This window comes from Drosophila sulfurigaster, chromosome 2R, assembly GCF_023558435.1.
Source record: "Drosophila sulfurigaster albostrigata strain 15112-1811.04 chromosome 2R, ASM2355843v2, whole genome shotgun sequence".
NCBI lineage: Eukaryota > Metazoa > Arthropoda > Insecta > Diptera > Drosophilidae > Drosophila > Drosophila sulfurigaster.
Window position 1 is genome coordinate 16,883,660 of NC_084882.1, and position 21,320 is coordinate 16,904,979.

Sequence of the window (21,320 nt, forward strand, 5' to 3'; positions counted from 1 at the left end):
GTGAGTCAGGAGCAGAAGTTGCAGCCTCGTTTTGTGGGTCAGCCGGGAAATGAGTCGCGTGCATGATTTATGTGCCTGGGCCCAATAGCAGCTGTGTCTGCCGCTTGCCGCTTGCCACTTGGCAAAACGCGCTCGTTTTGGTGGCATTCCATTTAGAGTCGTAACTAGCCCTCGTTTAAATTGCAACCACCTTATGCCAATTTAACTGACTTGTGTAACCCCTTGTTCTTCTTTTGCAGCCGTCGCCTGCCGATCAACTAATCAATACCATGGACTTGCGTGCTCGCTCCGCTGCGGCCATTGTGCGTCCCCATTCCGCTGATTTTCTGGAGTATGAGGCGCGTGCCGAGGCCGCTGCGGCTGCAGCTGCCGCTGCCGTTGCACACAGCAAGCACGAAACGGGCCGTGCACCGCGACCCAAATCGAGTCTCGACATAAATCGCACACCCGATAGCTTCTACTACTCGGAGGCCAGCTACGCGGACAAGATGCGCAAGAGTGCGCTTTACTTGCAAAGCGGCGGAGGCGGTGGTGCAGCTGCACAGCCACAGCAGGCGGGCAGCTATCGCACAACGGGCGGTGAATTTGGCAGCGGTGTTGTGCACACCATTGGCTACGAGAATCCCTATGAGCGTGCTTACAAGCGACAGGAACTTCTCGCCGAGGCACAGGCTGCACAGGGCAACGTTGCATGCAGCATGCCACGCATGAGTCGCTCGGCCAGTCAGGGTGCTGGCGCTGGTGCTGCCGCACGATCCGTTTCAACACATGCACAACCAGATCAACAACAGCAGCAGCAGGATGAGGATTTGCCTCCTTTGAATGTGCATCCGGGTTCCATATTCCCGCCCTCGATGTCCACGCAAGAGATCATCAGCAAGAACGAGCAATTTCTGCGCTCGGCCAGCGCACGGCTGCCCAAGCGTAGCGGTGGCATCGACGATGACTATTCGGCCTCCAATTCGGTGGCAACGTCGCCCACATCGGCAGCCCCATCGCCGCACAACAACAACAATCCACAGGATGGTGAGCGAAAGCGGGAGGAGTCGATGAAGCGACTGCTCGAGTGGAAGCAGCGCATGTTACAGTCGCCACTGACACGCAAGGGCATTCAGCAAGGCGGCAGCAATATGTCGGCCATGTCCAAGCTGGGCAGCAACCCCAACATTCTGCTCGCCTCAACGGCTGTGGCCAGTGGAGCACGCTACGCGCCACATGCGGGCAAGACGGGTCTGGTGGCCAATGGCGGTGGTGCAGCTGGCGGTGCCACAGCGAGTCCCAGCAGCTCGGGCATACAGCGTTCGAGATCGGAAACACAGGCAAATGTCGGTCCTGGTGGCGTGTACAACAATTACTCGTCGGATGATGAGGGTAAGTGCCTGGCTGCCCAGTTCAGTTCATGTTCCTCATTTTGTTTTGCTTTGCTTAAAGTCTTTTTGAGCTATCCTCTGTCTATATCTACTATCTTTCGCTCTCTGTATCTTTTTTCGTTTGCAAGTTTGCCTTTGTTGTGCTCTACTTTCTATTCGTACTGTTAGCTCTTTAGCTTTGACCGTCAGCTGCCTTCATTTGACTTTAGTCTTAATAGTTTTGGTCCTGTAGTTGAGCTTGCTTCTGACTGCATATAGTATGCATCTAAACACCTTGCAAAGCTCTAGTATAAGTAACACTTTAAACAATATTAACCAAACACAATCCATAATAACACAACTTTTTCCCTAAATTAGCCAGCAAACTAACTAATCAAATCAACTGTAGTAGTAGTCTTTATTTTGAATTGTATTTGATTTTTTGTATTAATTTGTATTATGCAAGGAAAACAAAGGCAAAATGCAATTTATAATAAATGCAATTAAAATACACAAAAAAAGAAACACAGCACAACAATAAATATTGTATGTGTACAAACAATATAATAAAAACAATAACCTTCCTGCCGTGCGCACACACACAATGCGAATGTAAATGCAAATGCAAATTTAAATGCGATTGCGAGAATGCAACAGGCCTATCACAAATATTTTGTAAATGCCAATTAAGTGAAACAGAATTCATGTTCTCTCGTATACTCGTAAATAAATACTCGTAAATCCCAAAATGCCGATGCCTAAAAGTATGCAACGGCGCATTTGGGGAAAAGTCCCGAGCACAGAGTAAAATTGCAATTAACTAATGCGGCAGCAGATACGAAAACTTTTCTGTTGGCTTAAATACTTTTTGTTTTGTTTTTTTTGTATACTTTAAATACATCAAATATATCTGGCGTGTGTTCTCTATTCGCTGTCTCTTTCTCTCTCAAACGTTGAAAGTAATTTCTTTGAGTAGTTGGTTTATTTAGTTGCTTTAAATTTCAATCAATGGCAAACGGGTGCTTGGTGTTTCGTCTACTAAAAGCCGCTGTAAATTTCGCACTAAAACCACCAAACTCAACCTCAAAATCATGGGCTAAAAAAAAAAATAAAATTGATCACAAACAAAACAAAACCCATTTGATTGATTTTAATTCATATAAAAATTAAACACACAAAAAAAAAAATCAACCAAAAAATATTTTACATTTCTTTCTTTTCCATTTTTGTGTAAACGTTTTTTTTTTGGTTTCTTACACACAAATTAAACAAAAACACAAAAACCAAAAACCATTGTAAATTTTGTAAATGTTTGAATAAAAAGAAGACGCACAGAGCGCTGCTGGGCCTGTGGATGATAACATAAGTGTGACGGCAGGAAGGTCAACAACAACTACAACTGCAACAAGCACACAAAGCACAACAATAACAACAACAACAGCGACAACAATAGCAATAGCAACAACAACAATATCAGCATCGAACTTAAGCCTTAGCTCAAGTTTAAGCAGCGTAAGCGCAACATCAACGCCAAAGCTTAAAGAGGCGCCTCTGCCCCCTATGGGGCAGATAGCAACAGCAACATCAACTCCAATAACGACCATTCCAAGCAGTCACAATTTCCAGTTAAAGCCAATACTCAAAGTGCACGAGGCCAGTAAAACCCCCATTATTCAGGTGCAGCCAAAGCAGCTGCCTGGCAGCTCGGTGAAACCGAAACTAAAGCTGCATTTGCCATTGCCAACAAGCAACCGAAATGAGGATGAAGATGAGCATGAGGATGACGATGAGGATGAGGATGAATGTGAGCAGCCAGTGCCAATTTTGCCCAAGAAAAAAGCACCCAAGTCACCACAGAATGCAAACTATGTGCCTGTCTACAGCAACAAGCTGGTCAGCAGCAGCAGTAACTACGAGAACATTGAGTATGCAAAGGGAAGCGGCAGCGGGGCGATTAACAATGCAGAGGAGACGCCCATGTTGATGCAACTAAAACTGTACAAAGAGCAGCAACAGCAGCAGCATCATCAGCAGTTGCAGCAGCCTGAGGAGGATTTGACACCCACGGCAGAGTCAAAGCCAGCACTGGGCGAGTGCATAGAAGAAAGCAAAGGAACTAAAGATGATGCAGCAGATGATGATGAAGATGAAGACGATGAGAGTACCGCCTGTGAAGAGTACACAGATGATGACATTGACGAGGCTTTGGCGCAGGACGATGATGATGACGATGACGATGACGCTGTTGATGCCAGCAACGAAGATGTTAAGAGGCTGCAAACAGCTGAAGATGTCAGCGCGAATGCTAATTTGCCCAGCGACAAGGAGCTTCAACAGCTGTATGTAAATGAGCCCATAACACCCACAGATCAGCAGTTAGACGAAAGTCATTACCTGCCCATGACACCCAAGAAAGTGGAGCTAGGCCAACCTGGAGGCCTGAGCCTTGTGGCCAGTTTCGCCGAGGAGGAAGAGAATCATTATGTGGAAATGACCAAGGGACTGAATGATGATGATAACCGCAGCAATTACGAGATTATGTGCATCTCCAGCCAAGTCACAAGCAGCATCAGCAACATCAAGTTAAACAACACTGAGCCCGTCTACATGGAGTTGTCAGGTGTTAAGGCAGCCGCCGCTGCAGCTGTCGAGGAGGCGCACTGCTCCTCGGGACGCTCCACGCTCAAGAAGAGCAAAAAAAATGCAACGGAGGCGCTGAAGAAAAAATCGAAGAAACGTCAAGGCAAGGATATGCCCGACATTCTAAAGCCCACCAAGAGCGCGTTGGCAAGCGACAGCTCCGATGCGGACGATGAGAGCAGCAAACAGCAACTGGAGGCGAAGCGATTGCGTTCCCGCACACGTTTCAGTCTGTCGGATACGTTTCGACCGGCGTCATATTATCTGGGCGCCTCAACGCCACTGAACAACTATGCGGAGAGCTCGGACAGCGAGATTTTGCCACCGCCGCCAATACCAGACTCTCCGCCACCCATGGAGGAGCTGAAGACAGAGGAGATTTTCTCCTCAGAGCACTATGATACTGTGAAGCGACGCGATAGCAGCGGCAGCAAAGTGCATTTATCGTACGAACAATTGCCGAAAATGCACGCCAGCAACACGTCTCTCAATCTGCCCAAAATGGAAGCCAGCAGCACCACGTTGAAGAGCAGCCGCCTGTCGCTGCCCGATCACTTCGCCAAGGTGCGAGGTACTCCAGAGCAGCAGCAGCACCGACGTGCGTTGGCTGCCGCAACTGCAGCTGGCAATCCTGGTTTGGCCTTGCTACAGCAGCAGCATGCACGCACATTGTCTGACTCGAACTACAGCTGCCAAACGGATAAGAGTTCGTCACGCACCTCGTCGGATCTGGAGCTGTATCGCAAGCTGCAGCAGCTGCCATCGCCTGCGCGTTGCCCTAGCAACAATTCGCTGCCAATGCGTGCGGCGGCATTCGGCGACAGCAGCGAAAGCGATTCTGTGGAGTTTCGTCAACGCTCCGACTCGGAGTTGGAGCGACAGCGTTCACGTCGCCCGCTGTCCCAGGAGTCCATTAGTGAGATTGAATCGATGAGCGAACACTTTGAGGAGACACTGAGCAGCCATGAGCTCGACACCTATCTCAGTCACCTGCAAGGCAGCGCCGATTTGCGTCCCTATCCGCATGCCACGCCCACCAGGCAACTGCTGAGCGATGCAAATGCCGCAGCTGGCGCCAATATACTCACCAATCTCATCAAGCCACCAAAGACATTCCGTAATGCAGACGGCGACGAACAGCACTTCTACGGCAACATACATTTTCTATCCTCCACGGACTCCATTCAGCAGCTGGGCAGTGTGACAGAGGGCGCTGCTGCATGCCTCACACCGTTGCACAGTCGAAACAACAGCAACATTTCCACACAGTCAGCTCCATACTATTACTCCGAGTTACCGGCGCCACCTTTAAATAATCAACGCGATATTCATGCACATGGCTTGAACATTGCGCACATTCACAACCCCATTGATCGACGGCAGTTCAATATGGATGCGTTGGTGGACAAGGATCAGAGCATTGACAGCAAGAATCTGTATAGCGTGAAGGCCAACAATGAGAAGTTGAGCTACAGCTGCAGTAAAAACTTGAAAGTCGGTCAACAGCAGCAGCAACAACAGTTGAAGTTGAACAATCGGCAATTCGATGCCATGGAGATGGCCGGCGATGAGAGTCATTCACTAAACCATTCTCATTCATATCTTACAAATACTAAAAAAAATTCAAATATCGGTAGTAAACTGACCGGTGGTAGCCTGTTGGATGGACGTGGTGTTAACGAAGACGATGACGAAGACGGAGACGGAGACGGAAACGTTGTTGGTGCTGGTGACGTTGACAAGAGAGCGACAACTGCGACAACCGCAAATGCCAATGCAAATGCTAGCAATAACGCCAATCAACTCTCAGTTTTAGGTGGAGAGCTGCTCTGGGAGGAGGATGCGCTCTGGCGTGAGAGTTTGCGTCGTGTCTCACAGCGTCATGCACGCTCCTTGGACGATCTTGATCGCATTGCAGTCGCTGCTGCCGTCGCACCAATTCCGACACCAGCTCCAGTCACCACACCGAGTAGTCATGCCACCAAGACGAAGCTCAGTCGTGATGTGACCTATGTGAATGATTGTCTAAAGCCACGGCTCAGCGTCACAACAACCGCGTCACCTTTGCCCTCGCCAGCTAGCGATGAGCATGATGTCTATGTGCAGCTGCAGCAGACGCAGAATGAGACAGATCTGTATGAAGTACTGCGCGAGGAAACTGGCTCGAATTTATCGCATAAATCCAACGAGCTGGATCGCGAAAACATACGGCAATGGGATGCCATGTCGAGTGGCCTTATGAAGAGCAATAATAATGCCGAAATTGCAACCGCACCCGCCACCGCCACGCCCACCACAACGCGAACGCCCGCATCTAGTGGTCCAATGCTGCCGTTGACCAGCAATGTGCGCTCCATCATTCAACAGCTGAATGGCAACAATGAAGCCAATGTGAATAATAATCCCATTGTGTCCGTTGCCCAAATGCAAAACACAAGGAATAACTGAAGCGTCCGTAAGAGACAGCAACAGAGAGAAAAAGAGAGAGAGAGAGAAAGCAACGCACACATACGCACAATTAACCCGCAGAAATATGCAGCATTTGGCTTTCTTTCATTTATTTATGTTTTGTTGAATTGTGCAATTGAATTTTGTTTTGTAGTTATATGTATATGTGAAAGCTAGAAAAACCCCAGAAATACCCACAGATGAGAGAGATGGCATTGTTTATTACTTGTTTTTGTTTGTTACTTGTTATTGTTGTTGTCATAATTGTTGTGATGTTTTGTTTAGTTAAACTAAATATGGTAAGCAACTTTTTTGTTTATATACATACATATCTATATCGACTCACTTATCCTACTTTTATGTAATTATTAATGCGCTTGTAAATACACATACATTTCATCTATCACCATATCACACACACACTTACACTTATACACACACACACTCACTCGCTCACATAATGCATATTTGTATAACTGTTGTATAGTTGACGTACTACAAAAAAAAACTGTAGCATACTTATGCGGGCAGTGCAGACAGTGCAAAAATAAACAGAAACCCTCCCTTTAGACGCTTTCTCCACTCTGTAGTGCAACTTTCTGACAAATCAAAAGAGCCAGTACAACGAGCAAGAAGATGTGACTAAAAAAGGGCGCTATAACTATTTTGTTTTAATGCTTTTCTAATTATTTCGCGCACGCATTATAATTACATGTCCTCTCACAGCATTTTTCATATGCATCTGCATACTTAAATCTCAAACTATTTCGACTTTTTTGCAGCCTCGATATCGGTGCGCAATGTGAACAATTTGCCAAAGGGCAATCTAACTGTCAAACCGGATCCATCAGATGCACTGCATCTGCAGCAACATCAGCATGAATCAGCGTTTGCCCATTATGATCCCTATTATGGCAATGCACAAGGAACCAAATACGCAAAGGCCACAATGTTAACAGATCGCGGCCTTTATGCCAAGTCAATGGGCATGGCGACATCGACGCCACAGCACCTGCAACAGCAACAGCAACTACAGTTTGGCATGCGACGTGCGGGCAGTCGAGCTGAAATCGATATGCTTGAACGAGAGACCAGCTCCCAAATACGGGTAAGTTACGTTGCATATAGTTGAAGCAGTTTTTTCTAGGGCAAATTGACACACACAAAATTGAAAAGTAAAAGTTCTGTGATTGATTGACTTAACAAACAAAACAAATACTCTAGAATCTGGATGTATCCGCTGGCGATTTGTTAAGTCGCACCCATGAGGAATTGGTGCTGCTGCTGATACAATTGCGAAGACAGAGCAGTCACACGGCCCGAGCCATCGAGCAATGCTGCAGCGATATACACACTGTGCAGGTGGTTAAATAATTCTGTACTCTTCGGTGCTGGTTATTAACTTGTTTAAATTGGTGTTTGGTCGCGTCACTAAAACTTATTAACTTTATGTGCTTATTATGCCTGATTTCGACTTGATTTTATTAACAATTTTGAATTTTTACTGCTGTATTTAGAATCGCCTGCGTGGCGCCGAGGGTTTGACACGTGCCGAGAGCATTCAGCGTCTGGATTATCTAAAGCAGCATTTGCTCGACTTGGAGCGGCAGTATGAGAAGAGCAAGCCGCTGGTCAATCTGGTTGACAACATGGTTAAACTTGGATCACTGTATCGAAACGATGCCAATGGCCGAGCACAGCCAGCGACTTTGGATCGCATGGAGTTCAATCAGCGCATGCAGGAGCGTCAAATGCTGCAAGAGGAGCAACAGCAATGGGATCGCCTGAGTCCCAATCAGGCAGAGTTGCAGGTAAGCACACATTCCTAAAGCAATAAAGAACATTTTCTTAAATCACTTTAAACTTAGGCTAAGGTGCGTGAGCTGTATCAGCTGGATCAGCTACTGCAGGAGGAGTCTGGCATACTGCAGAGTCTGCAGCGTGACAAGGAGGATCTGGAGCGTGCTTTGGGCGGCTTGAAGGCCCGCATACATGACAGCAATGCCACGCCCATGGCGCTGGAGGCAGCCAAGAAGCAGCAGCACATACTGGAGCGAGAGCTGTCGCGTGTGCATCAATTGCTGGCCGAGAACTCAAAGGTAGCTCAGGTGCCTAGTAGAAGTTTTTTTGCATATATTCTTAGCCATATGTGTATGTGTGTGGACAGATTTTTTCTGTCTGCTTTAAGCTTATCGCATGTCGCTTTTGTAACTAAAAAAAAACAACATCAACATCCAATCACTAACTTACTTCTCGAGTATATGTTTAGCGTTCAACGTATGCAAAAGGCTTCTACGTTCCATCAACTATCAAATTTGCAAAACTGCTGCTGCAGGTGCTGCATGTGCCGAAAAAGCCACAACAAAGCATGTGGAACACACATTATCTAAACCGATTATTGATTGTTTCGACTTTACAGAAACTGGAGCAGACCGTGGCGGGCAATGCGCGACTCGAGCAAGAGTTGCTCACCCTACGCCAAAAGGTGCAGGCATCACGTAACAACGAGGCAAACAACACTGGCGATGCCTCCCAGGTGAATGGCAATCAGACGGCAGCCGTGCTACAGTCGGAGCTGGAACGCGTTCAATCATTGGTCGGCGATATGCAGCGTCAGCGACATGAACTCAGCTCCGCGGTGCGGCAATTGACCGAGAATTCGACGCGTTTGTATCAGGAAATTGGCAACAAGGAATTGACAACTGCGGCCACCTCGAATGGCAGCCTGAAGAAGCGCAGCAACTCGACCAGCTGGACAGAGACCGATCTGGATGCCAACAACATGCTGAATAGCGGCAGTCAACAGCATTTGAATGACTCGACTTTGAATCTATCGACGCCTCTCTATGTGGACACCAACAGCGCTGCCAAGTTGAGTGATTACAATCGCTACAATGGCAGCAGCGATGCTTTGGAGATGAGTGGCGTGGACAGCGACGGTTTTCTCGATAGCAATCCCTTTGCCAATCTCAGCAATCTGGAGAAACAGGAGATTAAAACGGTCCGCATTGTTAAGCGCGAATCGGAGCGTCGTCATCGCGATCGCAGTGAACGCGGTTTGAGCAATTCCACGCAAAATCTTGATCAGGTTATGGAGGAAGAACACTATGCTCAACAGCAGCAGCAACAGCAATATGCGCATGGCGTGGAGGAGCCCATGACAAATGGACATCACAGTCGCTCCAAGTCGCTGCCGCGTAGCTACAACGAACCGCCAAAGCTGCGGCACAGCCGTCACATGAATGGCAAGCAGAATGGTCAGCATTATAATGGTGGCAATAGTGATTACGATCGCAATAGCAACTATGAGCATCAGGCGCCACCGCCGCCAGCACCGCAGAGCAATGGCCATCATCACAGCCATCATCATCAGCAGAATCTGAATCCGTTGGCCAATGCCTATTTCGCCAAACAGCTGCAACAGCAGGCAAATCCAGCCAGGGATAGCGCACGCGTTGCTCTGCGCACCAAAACCGAATCGATGCAGAGTCTTAACAAAAGTCTCACGGATATTAGCCCTGAGCCGGTGTTCCAGAGCGTTGCAGCACGGCAGATCATCAACGAAATGTCCGCTGGTTCGGCATCCGAGGATACCGAGAAGATTGTAGAGCGTGTTCCGCCACCGCACAAGCATCGACGTGCTGTGCCGCGTGAGAAGCGACGACACTACACAGCTCCCAACAATGTTAACCAGAAGGCCATGGAGAAGGTGCAGGCTGAAAACGACATGAATCGCAATGTAAGTGCAGTTATTTATATTGATTAAATGGTCGAAATAATAAACTATTTGATTGCAGAACACAAACTGGCGTGCACGCGATGATCTGGACATGGAGGTGGCGTTGCGTCCACGCATCAATGCGCCCGATGTGGTGCGCTCGGCTCTTGGTCAAGGAGAAAAGATCTCGGAGAATACTATTGACAATTTACTATTGGCACCCAACAAAATTGTTATACCCGAGCGTTACATACCAGAAACAGTAAGTGAAAAAAATAGCACAGCAATGTTTGACTACTAATCTAAACTCGAATTTAAATAGACGCCTGAACTGTCGCCAGAGGAGAAGAAACGTCGCCAGGAGAAAGTTGAATCCATCAAGAAGATGCTGGCTGAAGCACCCATAAGCAGCAATGTGAGTGCATGCAATTGCCCAAAATGTCAATAAACATATTAATTTATATAATTTACTTGCTATTCTAGGAGAACGAAACCATTCCAGCCAGCAAGTTGAATGCCGAGAAGAAGCAACGAGAGCATTTGCTGCAGCTCAATCAAATCTTGGCCCAGCAAGTTATGCAAGTCAGCAAAATAGTTGCTGGTACGTGAATAATTATTTAAATGATTTCTATGTGTGTATCTACCATTTATATGTATTTGAGTTGAGTTCCATTCGATGTCCAAAATGCAAATTTAGTTTTGTACAAGTTTATTCGGATGTTTGCAATGGCTTGCAAGTTCTATTTACGTTCAATGTGTTTTATTTATTTGTTCTAACTAATAAGCTCTTCCAAATCGTTTTCTGTTTTACTATAATGAACACCTGAATACATTTGATCCATGTATGTCTTTGTCCTACATCTAAGCATTTTAAATAGCGTAATCGAATCATGTTCAACGAGACATTCCAAATGTTGTCCCCCACTCATTCGAAACTCTGTCTCTATGCTGCTCTTCTAATCTATACTTCTTCTCTCAACTTTTTCTAATTTTCTAGACGAGTAATGAATACATATCATATATGCATACCATCTAATCTAAAAGTGTTACGTCCTTAATTCTATATATCCCCCGATCATTGTCATCTCATTGCGAGTTCATCAGAGGCGTTCCGTATTCACACATTAACACGTTACATAAAAACAGATTCCAATCAGTCAGTTCCACACTCCCCACTTACACATAAAAGACATTCATAAACACTCAAAAGCCCACATAGCCCCATCATGCATACGTACATTCCACATTCCACATTCCACATTTCCACATAATAATAATTATGTATAAATATGTGATTTTTGAATATTTCATAATAATAAGATTTTAACTGAACATATTGCGCATACGCCGCGTATTGTATGAGCAGCAATATGAAATGAATATTGTACAGCTGCCAAGATTGATTACTTTAGTTATATTTTATATGTTTATATGTTCTAAATACTATAATATTATTTGTAATTATTTTATATTTATGATTTTATTTTTATTTTTGCATATTTTTAGGCAACCCCACTAGTCAAAACTAACTCAATCTTAGCTTGTCATGTTGTTTATGTTTTTGTTTTACACTTTGTGTTTTAATGATTTGCATTCTACTACTATATTTGTTCACCTTGAGTTGAATCACGAAAATTTGTTGACGCGGTTCGAGTATGTTATGTAATTTAAAAAAAGATTTACATGCATATGCAACACACTTAACTATACACTACAATAAGAGCAACTACAAGTACATACAACATACAACAAGAACAACATAACTACAACAACAACAACCACAGCACAGAAAGAACTCACGCGACGTTGAGATTACCGCATGCTAAGCTCACACTAAAATCAGTTCAATGCAATCACAAAATACTAAAACGAAAAAAAAAAACAAAAACATCAACGCAATTGCAACAACTACTACTACAACAACAACAACAAGAACATCTACAACAACAACAACAAGCACAAGTTAAACAACAGAAATACAAAATGCGTAAGTCAAGGTTTGTACACATTCCGATTTAATATAAATATATATATTTCATACTTACGACTTGTAGCTTGCTGTCATATAAGTAATCGTATTATATAAGCAAATGAAGAATATTGCCTAGTTTATTAGCTATGAATTGGCCACAACTAATAGCACGCACGCGCTTGTAAAACTTAATAACATAAATGCTACACCTGAGTACCACAATAAGACTCCAGACACACACACTCTCACCTTCACACAAAAACACACACACATACACATTCTTGCCACACAAATAGAGGCACTGAATTCTATCTTTGAGCACCAACTAGTGCAATTTCATTGGCATTGAGAATGTCGCAAAGACATTGAGTGTAAAATTGGCAGTTAGCAGTAATTTTGAAAGAATTTAAAGTAATTCATAATTAAATGGAGTCATTCTGGTAATCAGTTTGCCACTGCTTAATGTCTAACAAAATTCACGCACTTCTAATAATCTGCGTAAATTCAACTAAAACAGTCCGCGAAATGCGCAGAATCGCTCAAAAGACGAGTAAGTATAAGCTCAACAACACAGCAGAAATAATAGCAAATACCACTGAAAATAAACAATAAAACAATACAACAATAACAATCAACACACAAACAAATATACTCGTATATGTATATTTTTATAAATATATATTTTTTATGAATAACTCATACTCGTATAGCAAGGTTTACCATAAAACTTTTTCTACAAACTTTTACAGCACGCTTGGGAAGGTTTTGGCCTGCATTTTGCTAGAATTTAAACTAATTATGCCTTTCATATTTTTATGTTAACCCACAGAGAAAGCCATGTCAAAGACGGCCAACGGCAAATCGAATCAGGGCAGCGATGAGGAACGATGTTCGGAATCACCAACCGATCCACTGCCGTTATACCAACAACGCGATAATTTTTATAGTTAAGCTGACAACCGAGACTACGATCTACAATAGAACTCCGAAATGAAAATCGATTAAAATCAAGCACAATAACAGCTGCATTTATCTTCGAAATCAAACTAGAAAACTTTGCTAAAACAATATTTTAATCGAAATATCAATTTGTTAACCGACTGAAGAGAAACAACAAACCAATTTCAAAAGAAATCTTATCAAAACACTGTTGAAAGTTAAAAGAAAACGAATTTTTAGGAGCGAAAAAAAAGAATTGTTAATGCTTAATGCATACGCATGCATAATCGTATATGCCTAAATTATATACACTCACACACACATACGCCCAATGACTCTTTTACACACACTCACATTCACACATAATATATACATACTATTTATGTAAAAGATGCAACATATCAATAAGCGTGTTAAAAATCAATTCGAAAAAACGATGATAAATTACATCAAATGTTAATGCAACGTTCTCCTAAAGTGTAGCTAACAGTTTATTGACTGTCGTCGCTTAGTATAGTAGCACCCATATCGCTCTATATACTATATATATATACAGTTATGTATCCGAATCTTCGACATCAATACCTACTTGTTGTATAGTTTAAAGTGTACACGTTCCTGTGCAAGTTCTACAAAAATATTAATAAATTAAACAGAATGGATGGGAGAGCCAATTCTTATGTCTTGGTAACTAAAACAATAACTTTAAAGACTTTTACAAACAGACTTTTGAAGAGTAGCGCATTTTTCCCGTTTTGAACAGAAACCTACAAAATAACATAGTAACAACAAATCAACAAAACAACAATTTCTATGCCAATTATTGCATTTGATAGAATACAATTTTTATGCTTAGGAAAAATGCCATCAAATCAAAAGCAAGCAAACAAAGGGCACCAAATGTTAGTTAGGATCATCTAACATCATATACTAGAATCCAACAACATCCAAAATAAAAATCAGTCAAGCTCAAGTAACAGCATTTCTATGAGGCGCACTCTGAAGGCATTTTCAGCCATTGGCAATATTTCAAATGTACCTATTACATGAAAAAAATTGAACACTTAATATAATTGAAGTGAAAAGAATCTGAAGTACGAAAATGCATATATTAATTTTAAATTACTCAACAAAAAATATATCGACATATATTATATGGAAAATGAAAGCATAATACATAAATATACATACTTATACACAATTAATTAAATGTAGGTCAATTAGCCAGGCAATTAATGAATGAGAAGTGGATGGAAGGAACTATAAACAATTACGCAACATGTTCATCAGTGTTTTTAAACAATGCTAAATTAATGATCTTAACTATGCAATTCACAGTTGATGTCTGTATAACTTTTAAAGTTATTGAAAATCACAATTAAAATTATACAAACAACAAAAAATGAATATCGTAAATATGCATAAAGTAAACACAACACAACGATAAGCTGTTAAATATATATATAAACACAATACACACACAATATATATATATATATAAACAAAAAGAAAAGCAAGCAAATTGTACAAAATGTAATTTAAGTTAATGTCAAGTTATTAGTTTTTAGTTGTTACGAGTTTTAAGTTTTATTTATTGCTAAGTTTATGAAATAATTTCCGATTGATTCAATACATAGTACATATTTAATAATTACAGAATATTACGTGCAAAACTTATTATATCACACAAAATAATTTATACGTTTCGCGGTGCTATATGTATACTTATAATATGTGTAAAATGCTTACAAATTTGTTTGCCCTTAGTTCAGCCCAAGTCAATTTATGTGCTAGTTCGATGGTTATATCAAGCTTATATCAGAGTATGAATTGCAATCCGCAAATATCGCAAAAAATACATAAGACACAAATATTTATTGCATAAATACATACATATACATACATATATAGAAATACATACTATACATAAATACATACATACATACCGTACACTATACATATTGTATGACATAATATTGAAAATGTTTGAACAAAAATGAAAACTGCGAAAAGACGAGATAAATGTTATCAATAAAGAATATAGTTGAAAATTCAAATCCAGCTCTGAATTTTAATTGTCGTTTTTTATGTTATTTATTACACCTGATTAAAGCTGAAGGTTAGCGCCACAGTCCGCAGTGCGGAACAGGAAGACCACCTGGACCTTAGTGATGCGCATTGTGCGTCAATTGGCAGCGAAATTCAAGATCAATGTTGAGTCTATTCAGAATAGAGGAACACAGCAACGGCGGCCGCCCCCTGCTGCATGAATCACAAATGAATACAAAAGGCAGGCGTCGTGTGATACGTGCGCCAGTCAACCAGTTCACAACAAAAGCAGCAACAAAATCAAATTAACAACAAGAGTAGCAAGCACAACGTAGCGACAAATCCATCGAGCAAATCGGAGCAGAATGAGAATGAATATAAAACACGACACATGAGGCATCATAAACAGCCCAAAACACGGGCCAAAAAATAAAATAAAACCGCAAAAAGTTGCGTGTGTGGGCGTTTCATTCGATGAGGGGGAGTGGCAAACGAGCTGCGTAAAATGTGGAGCATTCCATAACTTTCTAAAGCTGCGTTATCAAATTGTGATATCGCATTAGCATAATCGTGACCATGGCGAATAAAATTAAATTCAGAAATCGAGAATAAATATATGTATATGACGTTGACGGTCCAAGACATCATCGACAATTAGCCAGCAATTAAAAAAGTGAAGCTGAACGAGAGTGAATGCGTCTCGACGCGTTTTTGACGCCCTTTTTCCAGTTGAGTTAATTATCATTTAGTTAATGATTGTTAAACGGCAATACATGTATATATACAGAGTGCATATGTAGAGGTACTAGAGATAATACAGATACATGTCAAAAACCTGAAACAACATTAAACCTGATTGGCTTATCGACTCAGTGTTGTTTTTGTCCGCTGCTGCTGCTCTTTCTGCTGATGCGCATATAAACAACTCAAACTGTGAGTGAACTTCAAGCAGTTACTAGATCGACAAAAAACCCAACCATCGCGATGTCGTCGAATTAATTGAGGGAGAATCAAGTGAGTCGCTGGCTTCAGTAGACATCATCTGCTCGCAGAGTGAAGTTCAATTTAAACTAGGAATAAATAAAAAAAAGAACGCTTAACTCACCATGGCTGCCTCGTGCACCGGAATAATTGTAAGTTTTTTCTTTGGCTGCTCAGTTGATAACGTTTCTTTCGAACTTTTTCTGTTTTTTTCCGCTCGAACAGTTGACGCTCCTCGTCGTGATAAGTCTGCAAGAGTTGCTGTCACTTCCAGCACCAGCCATCGAGAATGCGTTAGTATCTAAAGTGTATCTATAGCTGCGGATTCCATTGAATGCTTTTGTGCTTGCAGCGCGTACACTAGCGTGGATTTATTCGCTGATGAATCAGCGCCAGCACAAGTGGCTGTGTTAGCACCATTCGTCAAACGCCATCGTCGTCACGATGACGATGACTGGGATGAGGAACCCCATTGCAATCACAGACACAGAGGACACAGAAGACATGGTCATTGGCATGGACATGGACCGGGGCGAAGAGATGATCCTGGGTTCGGTCATGGACCAGGACCTGGCTTTGGTCCACCACCGGGACCTGGCTTTGGACCACCACCTGGACATGGCTTTGGTCCAGGACCTGGTCGTGGATTTGGCCCAGGATATGGTCATGGTCCAGGACATGGACACGGACCTGGCCATTGGCATGGTGAAGGTCAGCACAACTTTGGTTATCCACCCCCACCACCTGACTTATTCTTTCTGGATCGCCCATTCCCGGATGATCAAGCTTTCTTTCAACCCTATCCTAATGACCTTACTAATGGTAGTGGAGGGTTTTAATATGTAAGATGTTAAGAAACCATCAATAAATTTGTCTCTTTATTTCCAGATGGTAGCCAAAGCTCAGAGGAACTACTAAATGTCAGCAGTCCAGCTCCGCCTGAAGAAGCAACCACACAGCCAACGCCATCAACATCAAGCAGCATCCCTATTGTGACTACAACAGAGGACTCCACGCTTGGCATTGATTTACGTATTGGCAGTGATTAGTTCTAAGTTCCAACCTCATGTTCATAAAGTGCATTAAAAGGCGTTACATTAAGTCCAACTCGAAGTTATCTTTCCATTAAGCGAGGCCAACGAACCCTTTTCTGCCCATGCGATGGGATGTCTTACGCACTTTCATGCCAGGATGAGCAACGGAAGTGTAACTCTAAACGGGTTATGCACGATGGTTATTCTAGTACATAAACAACATCGTCTTTTTTTGTAAGCTGCTGAGCAAAAGCTGAGCAAATAAAGAGAATAAGATACAGATACGGGAAAGGCAAAAAAAAAGTAACGAAAGAAAGTCGAGAGATCTGGAATTGAGAACAGCAGCAGCAGCAACGACAAATATCAAAACAAAAACCAAAAACAAAATAAAGTAAAAATTCTTTTTTTTTTGCAAACGCCAGCGCTTCGCTTCACTTCGCTTGTCTCGTCTCGTCTCTCACGCACTTTGGACAGGAACAAAGGCGCGCTCCAAGAACCGGACTCCCACAAAGCCATCAAGCTGCCTCCCACTATAAAAGCAACGCTAGCCGAGACTTTTGCTGTCATTTGACGCCAAACGAGCGTCGGGTAACATTGTCAACGCGTCGTCTTCTATCCAGCTCCAGCTCCAGTAAAAAAGCATTCTGAAATGGGTAAGCCTGGCCGTGCATATTAATTGAGACACTCTCTCGATCTAAGCGAGAAAAACGGTGAATGAACTCGAAGACAATTCGAATCGCGTTGTGTTGTGTGGCAGAATTATGGACACATAACCTTAGCACACCCAAAATCAAACTACCGACAACAACGGACAAGTGCATTCAAAGGTTTCGTCATGTACGCATTTTATAGTAGTACGATATGCGAATACACTTACGTATGCGAGTCGCGTGAATCTTGACAAACAAGTCGTAACAACAACAACAACAACGACAGACAACAACGTAGTAACCTTCCAGAGATAATCTGATCGCATTTTATTATCAACTGTCAATGCTTTGTTCACTTCTCTGTTCTGTTCTGTTCTGTTCCTAGTGCATCATCATATGCTGCTCCTTCTGCTGGGCGTGGCTTGCCTTGGGCCCAGCCTCATCCTCGCCAGTGATCAACCGGCGCGAATTGTTTGCTATTTTAGTAATTGGGCCGTCTATCGTCCTGGCATCGGACGTTATGATCTCGAGGATGTGCCTGCGGATATGTGCACACATTTGGTTTACTCCTTCATCGGTTTGGATGACAAGAACTGGGATGTTCTCGTCATAGATCCCGAACTCGATGTGGATCAGGATGGTTTCCGCAAGTTTACGCAACTGCGTCAAACACATCCTAATCTCAAGCTGCAAATTGCTGTTGGTGGCTGGGCGGAAGGCGGTTCAAAGTATTCCAAAATGTCTGCGGTGCGTGAGCGTCGACAAAGTTTCATACGCAGCGTTGTCGACTTCATGAAGAAATACGACTTCGATGGCTTCGATCTCGATTGGGAATATCCAGGTGCCACGGATCGCGGCGGCAGCTATGGTGATAAGGATAAGTTCTTGTATTTCGTGCAGGAATTGAGACGCGCTTTCGATCGCGAGGGGACGCGGCTGGGAGATTACGATGGCGGTGCCAGTGGCCAAGTTCCGATTGCAAGAGGGCTACCATGTGCCCGAGTTGTGCGAGTAAGTTAAATGTAAATTTACATTTACTTTTTATTTATTTAAACAATTTATTTATAGACTACTAGATGCCATTCATGCCATGACCTATGATCTGAGAGGCAACTGGGCAGGATTTGCGGATGTGCATAGTCCGCTTTATAAGCGCAAGCACGATCAATATGCCTACGAGCGACTCAACGTGGTAAGTTAAGACGAGATTAAAGTCGAGATTAAAGCCAGAAGACAGGTTCTTAAATCAGAAATAGAGTAATTCTAGATTAACAGCTTTTGAAGAGGAAGATCAACAATCAGCAGAGGATGATTTTCTAAACACTAGAATATTTATAGATTGGCCATTCTTAATTCAAGAATATATTATGCATTTTAGAAGGCGAAAATATGTAAATATAAAAAATTCAAAGTCAAGATAAAAAATTCTTAAGTTAAGATGGAAAAAGATTGAAAGCTAAAAACTTTTCCACTCTTGAATTAAGAGTATATACATAAAAGACGAATCTTATTTGTTAATCTTAAAACAAAATATTTTAAATCTAAAAACGACAATTGAAAACTTAAACCTTGTTTAAATTTTTTAAGATTGAAATATTTCCTAAGGAATAGATTTTTAAGGTCTTTTAGAATATCATATCATCATATCATCATATATCAGCAATCTCAACCTTACTCATTCTCCCTTCTTTTTTCTTGCAGAACGATGGCCTGGCGCTGTGGGAGGAGATGGGCTGTCCAGCCAACAAGCTGGTAGTTGGCATTCCCTTCTATGGACGCACTTATACGCTGAGCAACTCGAACAAGAACTATAACATGGGCACCTACATAAACAAAGAGGCGGGCGGCGGTGCTCCAGGACCTTATACGAATGCCAGTGGCTTCCTGGCCTACTATGAGATATGCACAGAGGTAATGGACAAATCAAAAGGTTGGACCGTCGAATGGGATGAGTCTGGCATGGTGCCCTATACCTACAAGGATACGCAGTGGGTGGGCTACGAGAACGAGGCGTCGGTGCAGATCAAAATGGACTTCATCAAGGAGAAGGGCTACGCGGGCGCCATGACGTGGGCCATTGATATGGATGATTTTCATGGTTTGTGCGGGCCAAAGAACGGGCTAATGCAAATACTCTACAACAATATGAGAGACTACGAGGTGCCGGAGCCAACGCGTGAAACAACGCCGCGGGTAAGTGGGCAAGTTGCCAAGTGAGCTGCTCGAAATGCTATTGAGCAATTTGCTTTTTGCGTTTACAGCCCGACTGGGCGAAGCCGCCCGCCACGCCTCCGAATCCCGATGAGGGCGAAGTCGTGTTGCAGACGACGACGACACGCAAACCGAAACCAAAGCCAAAACCAACGTCAACGCCAACATCAGCGCCTTTGCCAGCTGTAAGCAGCACGACCAAGAAATCCCCAACAAAGGTGAGTCCATAAATAAAGCTGACAATTCACAAAATATTTTGCTAACAATTCCCCCACAAAATCCACAGAAACCCAAGAAGCCGAAGAAGACCTCAACCACAACAACGACAACTACAGTGGCACCTAAGGTCACCGAGGAGCCCGAGGAAGTCCTGGATCCCGAGCAACCAGTTACACCAGGAGATGGCGATGGCTTTGATATCAACGAAATAGATTGCACCAATCGTGACTATGTGCCGCATCCCAATTGTCGCAAGGTAATTAAAATCCATCAACCAAAATAGTTTTGCTTAATTACACGTCATTTCTGCCCATAGTACATCCGCTGCGTGCATGACAAACCCGTTGAATTCGAGTGCAAAGAAGGCACAGCCTTCCACACAGTGCTAAATGTTTGTGACTGGATCGAGAATAGTGATCGATACTATTGCACTCGCATGAAGAACAAAGAGCGTGGAAACGAGGCCCATTAGAAAACGGGAAATAACAGCAATAAGAAAACAAACATATTGAATCGAAATGATTTCCAAATATTTAAAAACTAATTTAATACACACGTCTTAAGTTAAGGCATCTATTTTTAGGTATCAGCGTGAGTAATAGCTTATAGTCTTAGCTTTTCCCAAGTACATAATTTAATTTATCAACACGAAAGTATCATAAAGAAAATGATATTAGTTTGCCAGACGAAAGCAATAAAAACAAACTACATAAACTGAAATAACATAAAATTTGCATTTAACGAAGCGTTCCATTCAAATAAAATAAATTCTCTTAGACTTTCAGCTGGGTATCAGGATGTTCCATGATATGATTTGGTTATGCAATATATATAATATTTAGCTTAGCAGATTCGTTCTACACTTGTCGGTGCTGCGGCATCTGGTTGCCTTGGAGGCACTGTGCAGCGCAACTTGCAACAGCTGTTCGTGCAATCAAGCATACTAATGAACGGTGATAAATGCAACATGAAATTTTATTTTCATATTTTACATTCAAATTCAAACGCTGGCCGAGCAGAGATAGAATCAAATTAAATCATTTGTGACATAAAACAAATCGCACAGCTCAGCATGTGCTCACACATTTTGTGTGGATGTGACTGCTTTCT

At 42.7% G+C, this 21,320-nt stretch overlaps 3 protein-coding genes across 12 annotated transcripts in view; all 3 read left to right on the forward strand.

Moving 5' to 3' along the window:
- The window catches only part of LOC133837235 (uncharacterized), a 46,095-nt gene extending 30,972 nt beyond the window's left edge, over nucleotides 1–15,123 (forward strand). For 2 of the 9 annotated variants that reach the window (XR_009893787.1, XR_009893786.1), the window contains exons 4-6: nucleotides 240–1,371; nucleotides 2,674–6,736; nucleotides 7,220–7,355. Coding sequence is in view for 7 of the 9 variants with exons in the window: in XM_062267917.1 (XP_062123901.1) it covers nucleotides 240–1,371; nucleotides 2,674–6,395; nucleotides 7,210–7,545; nucleotides 7,955–8,248; nucleotides 8,306–8,536; nucleotides 8,857–10,176; nucleotides 10,235–10,417; nucleotides 10,478–10,570; nucleotides 10,639–10,756; nucleotides 12,957–13,078 (7,551 nt within the window). In the remaining 2 variants the exon portion in view is untranslated. Of the gene's footprint in view, nucleotides 1–239; nucleotides 1,372–2,673; nucleotides 6,737–7,209; nucleotides 7,546–7,661; nucleotides 7,800–7,954; nucleotides 8,249–8,305; nucleotides 8,546–8,856; nucleotides 10,177–10,234; nucleotides 10,418–10,477; nucleotides 10,571–10,638; nucleotides 10,757–11,152; nucleotides 11,595–11,661; nucleotides 12,044–12,956 lie in introns of those variants that run through there. The other 7 variants (XM_062267917.1, XM_062267911.1, XM_062267913.1 and 4 more) reach the window with 7 other exon arrangements.
- Nucleotides 15,124–16,065: 942 nt separating this feature from the next.
- LOC133837242 (kininogen-1) lies at nucleotides 16,066–17,203 on the forward strand. 2 transcript variants are annotated; one of them, XM_062267926.1, is made up of 4 exons: nucleotides 16,066–16,248; nucleotides 16,322–16,389; nucleotides 16,449–16,918; nucleotides 16,985–17,203. In XM_062267926.1, the coding sequence occupies exons 1-4, from the start codon at nucleotides 16,222–16,224 to the stop codon at nucleotides 17,143–17,145; spliced, it is 726 nt and encodes a 241-aa protein (XP_062123910.1). In that variant the 5' UTR covers nucleotides 16,066–16,221; the 3' UTR covers nucleotides 17,146–17,203. The 2 variants fall into 2 exon arrangements, with proteins under 2 accessions (XP_062123910.1, XP_062123911.1); XM_062267927.1 differs by having other exon boundaries at nucleotides 16,072–16,248; nucleotides 16,449–16,807.
- A 469-nt stretch (nucleotides 17,204–17,672) lies between these two features.
- On the forward strand, nucleotides 17,673–20,940 carry LOC133837238 (endochitinase). Its single transcript, XM_062267919.1, is given in 8 exon segments — nucleotides 17,673–17,783; nucleotides 18,166–18,707; nucleotides 18,709–18,791; nucleotides 18,849–18,972; nucleotides 19,482–19,973; nucleotides 20,042–20,209; nucleotides 20,278–20,466; nucleotides 20,527–20,940. Coding segments are annotated over 8 exon segments (1,758 nt in total). The 5' UTR covers nucleotides 17,673–17,779; the 3' UTR covers nucleotides 20,683–20,940.
- The last annotated feature ends 380 nt before the right edge of the window (nucleotides 20,941–21,320 follow it).

Excerpts from the sequence above, each read along its gene's own strand:
- LOC133837242 (XM_062267926.1), top strand. The coding sequence starts at position 16,222 with ATGGCTGCCTCGTGCACCGGAATAATT. Across the intron at positions 16,390-16,448 it reads GCACCAGCCATCGAGAATGC|CGCGTACACTAGCGTGGATT; the intron begins GTTAGTATCTAA and ends TTGTGCTTGCAG. Across the intron at positions 16,919-16,984 it reads TCCTAATGACCTTACTAATG|ATGGTAGCCAAAGCTCAGAG; the intron begins GTAGTGGAGGGT and ends CTTTATTTCCAG.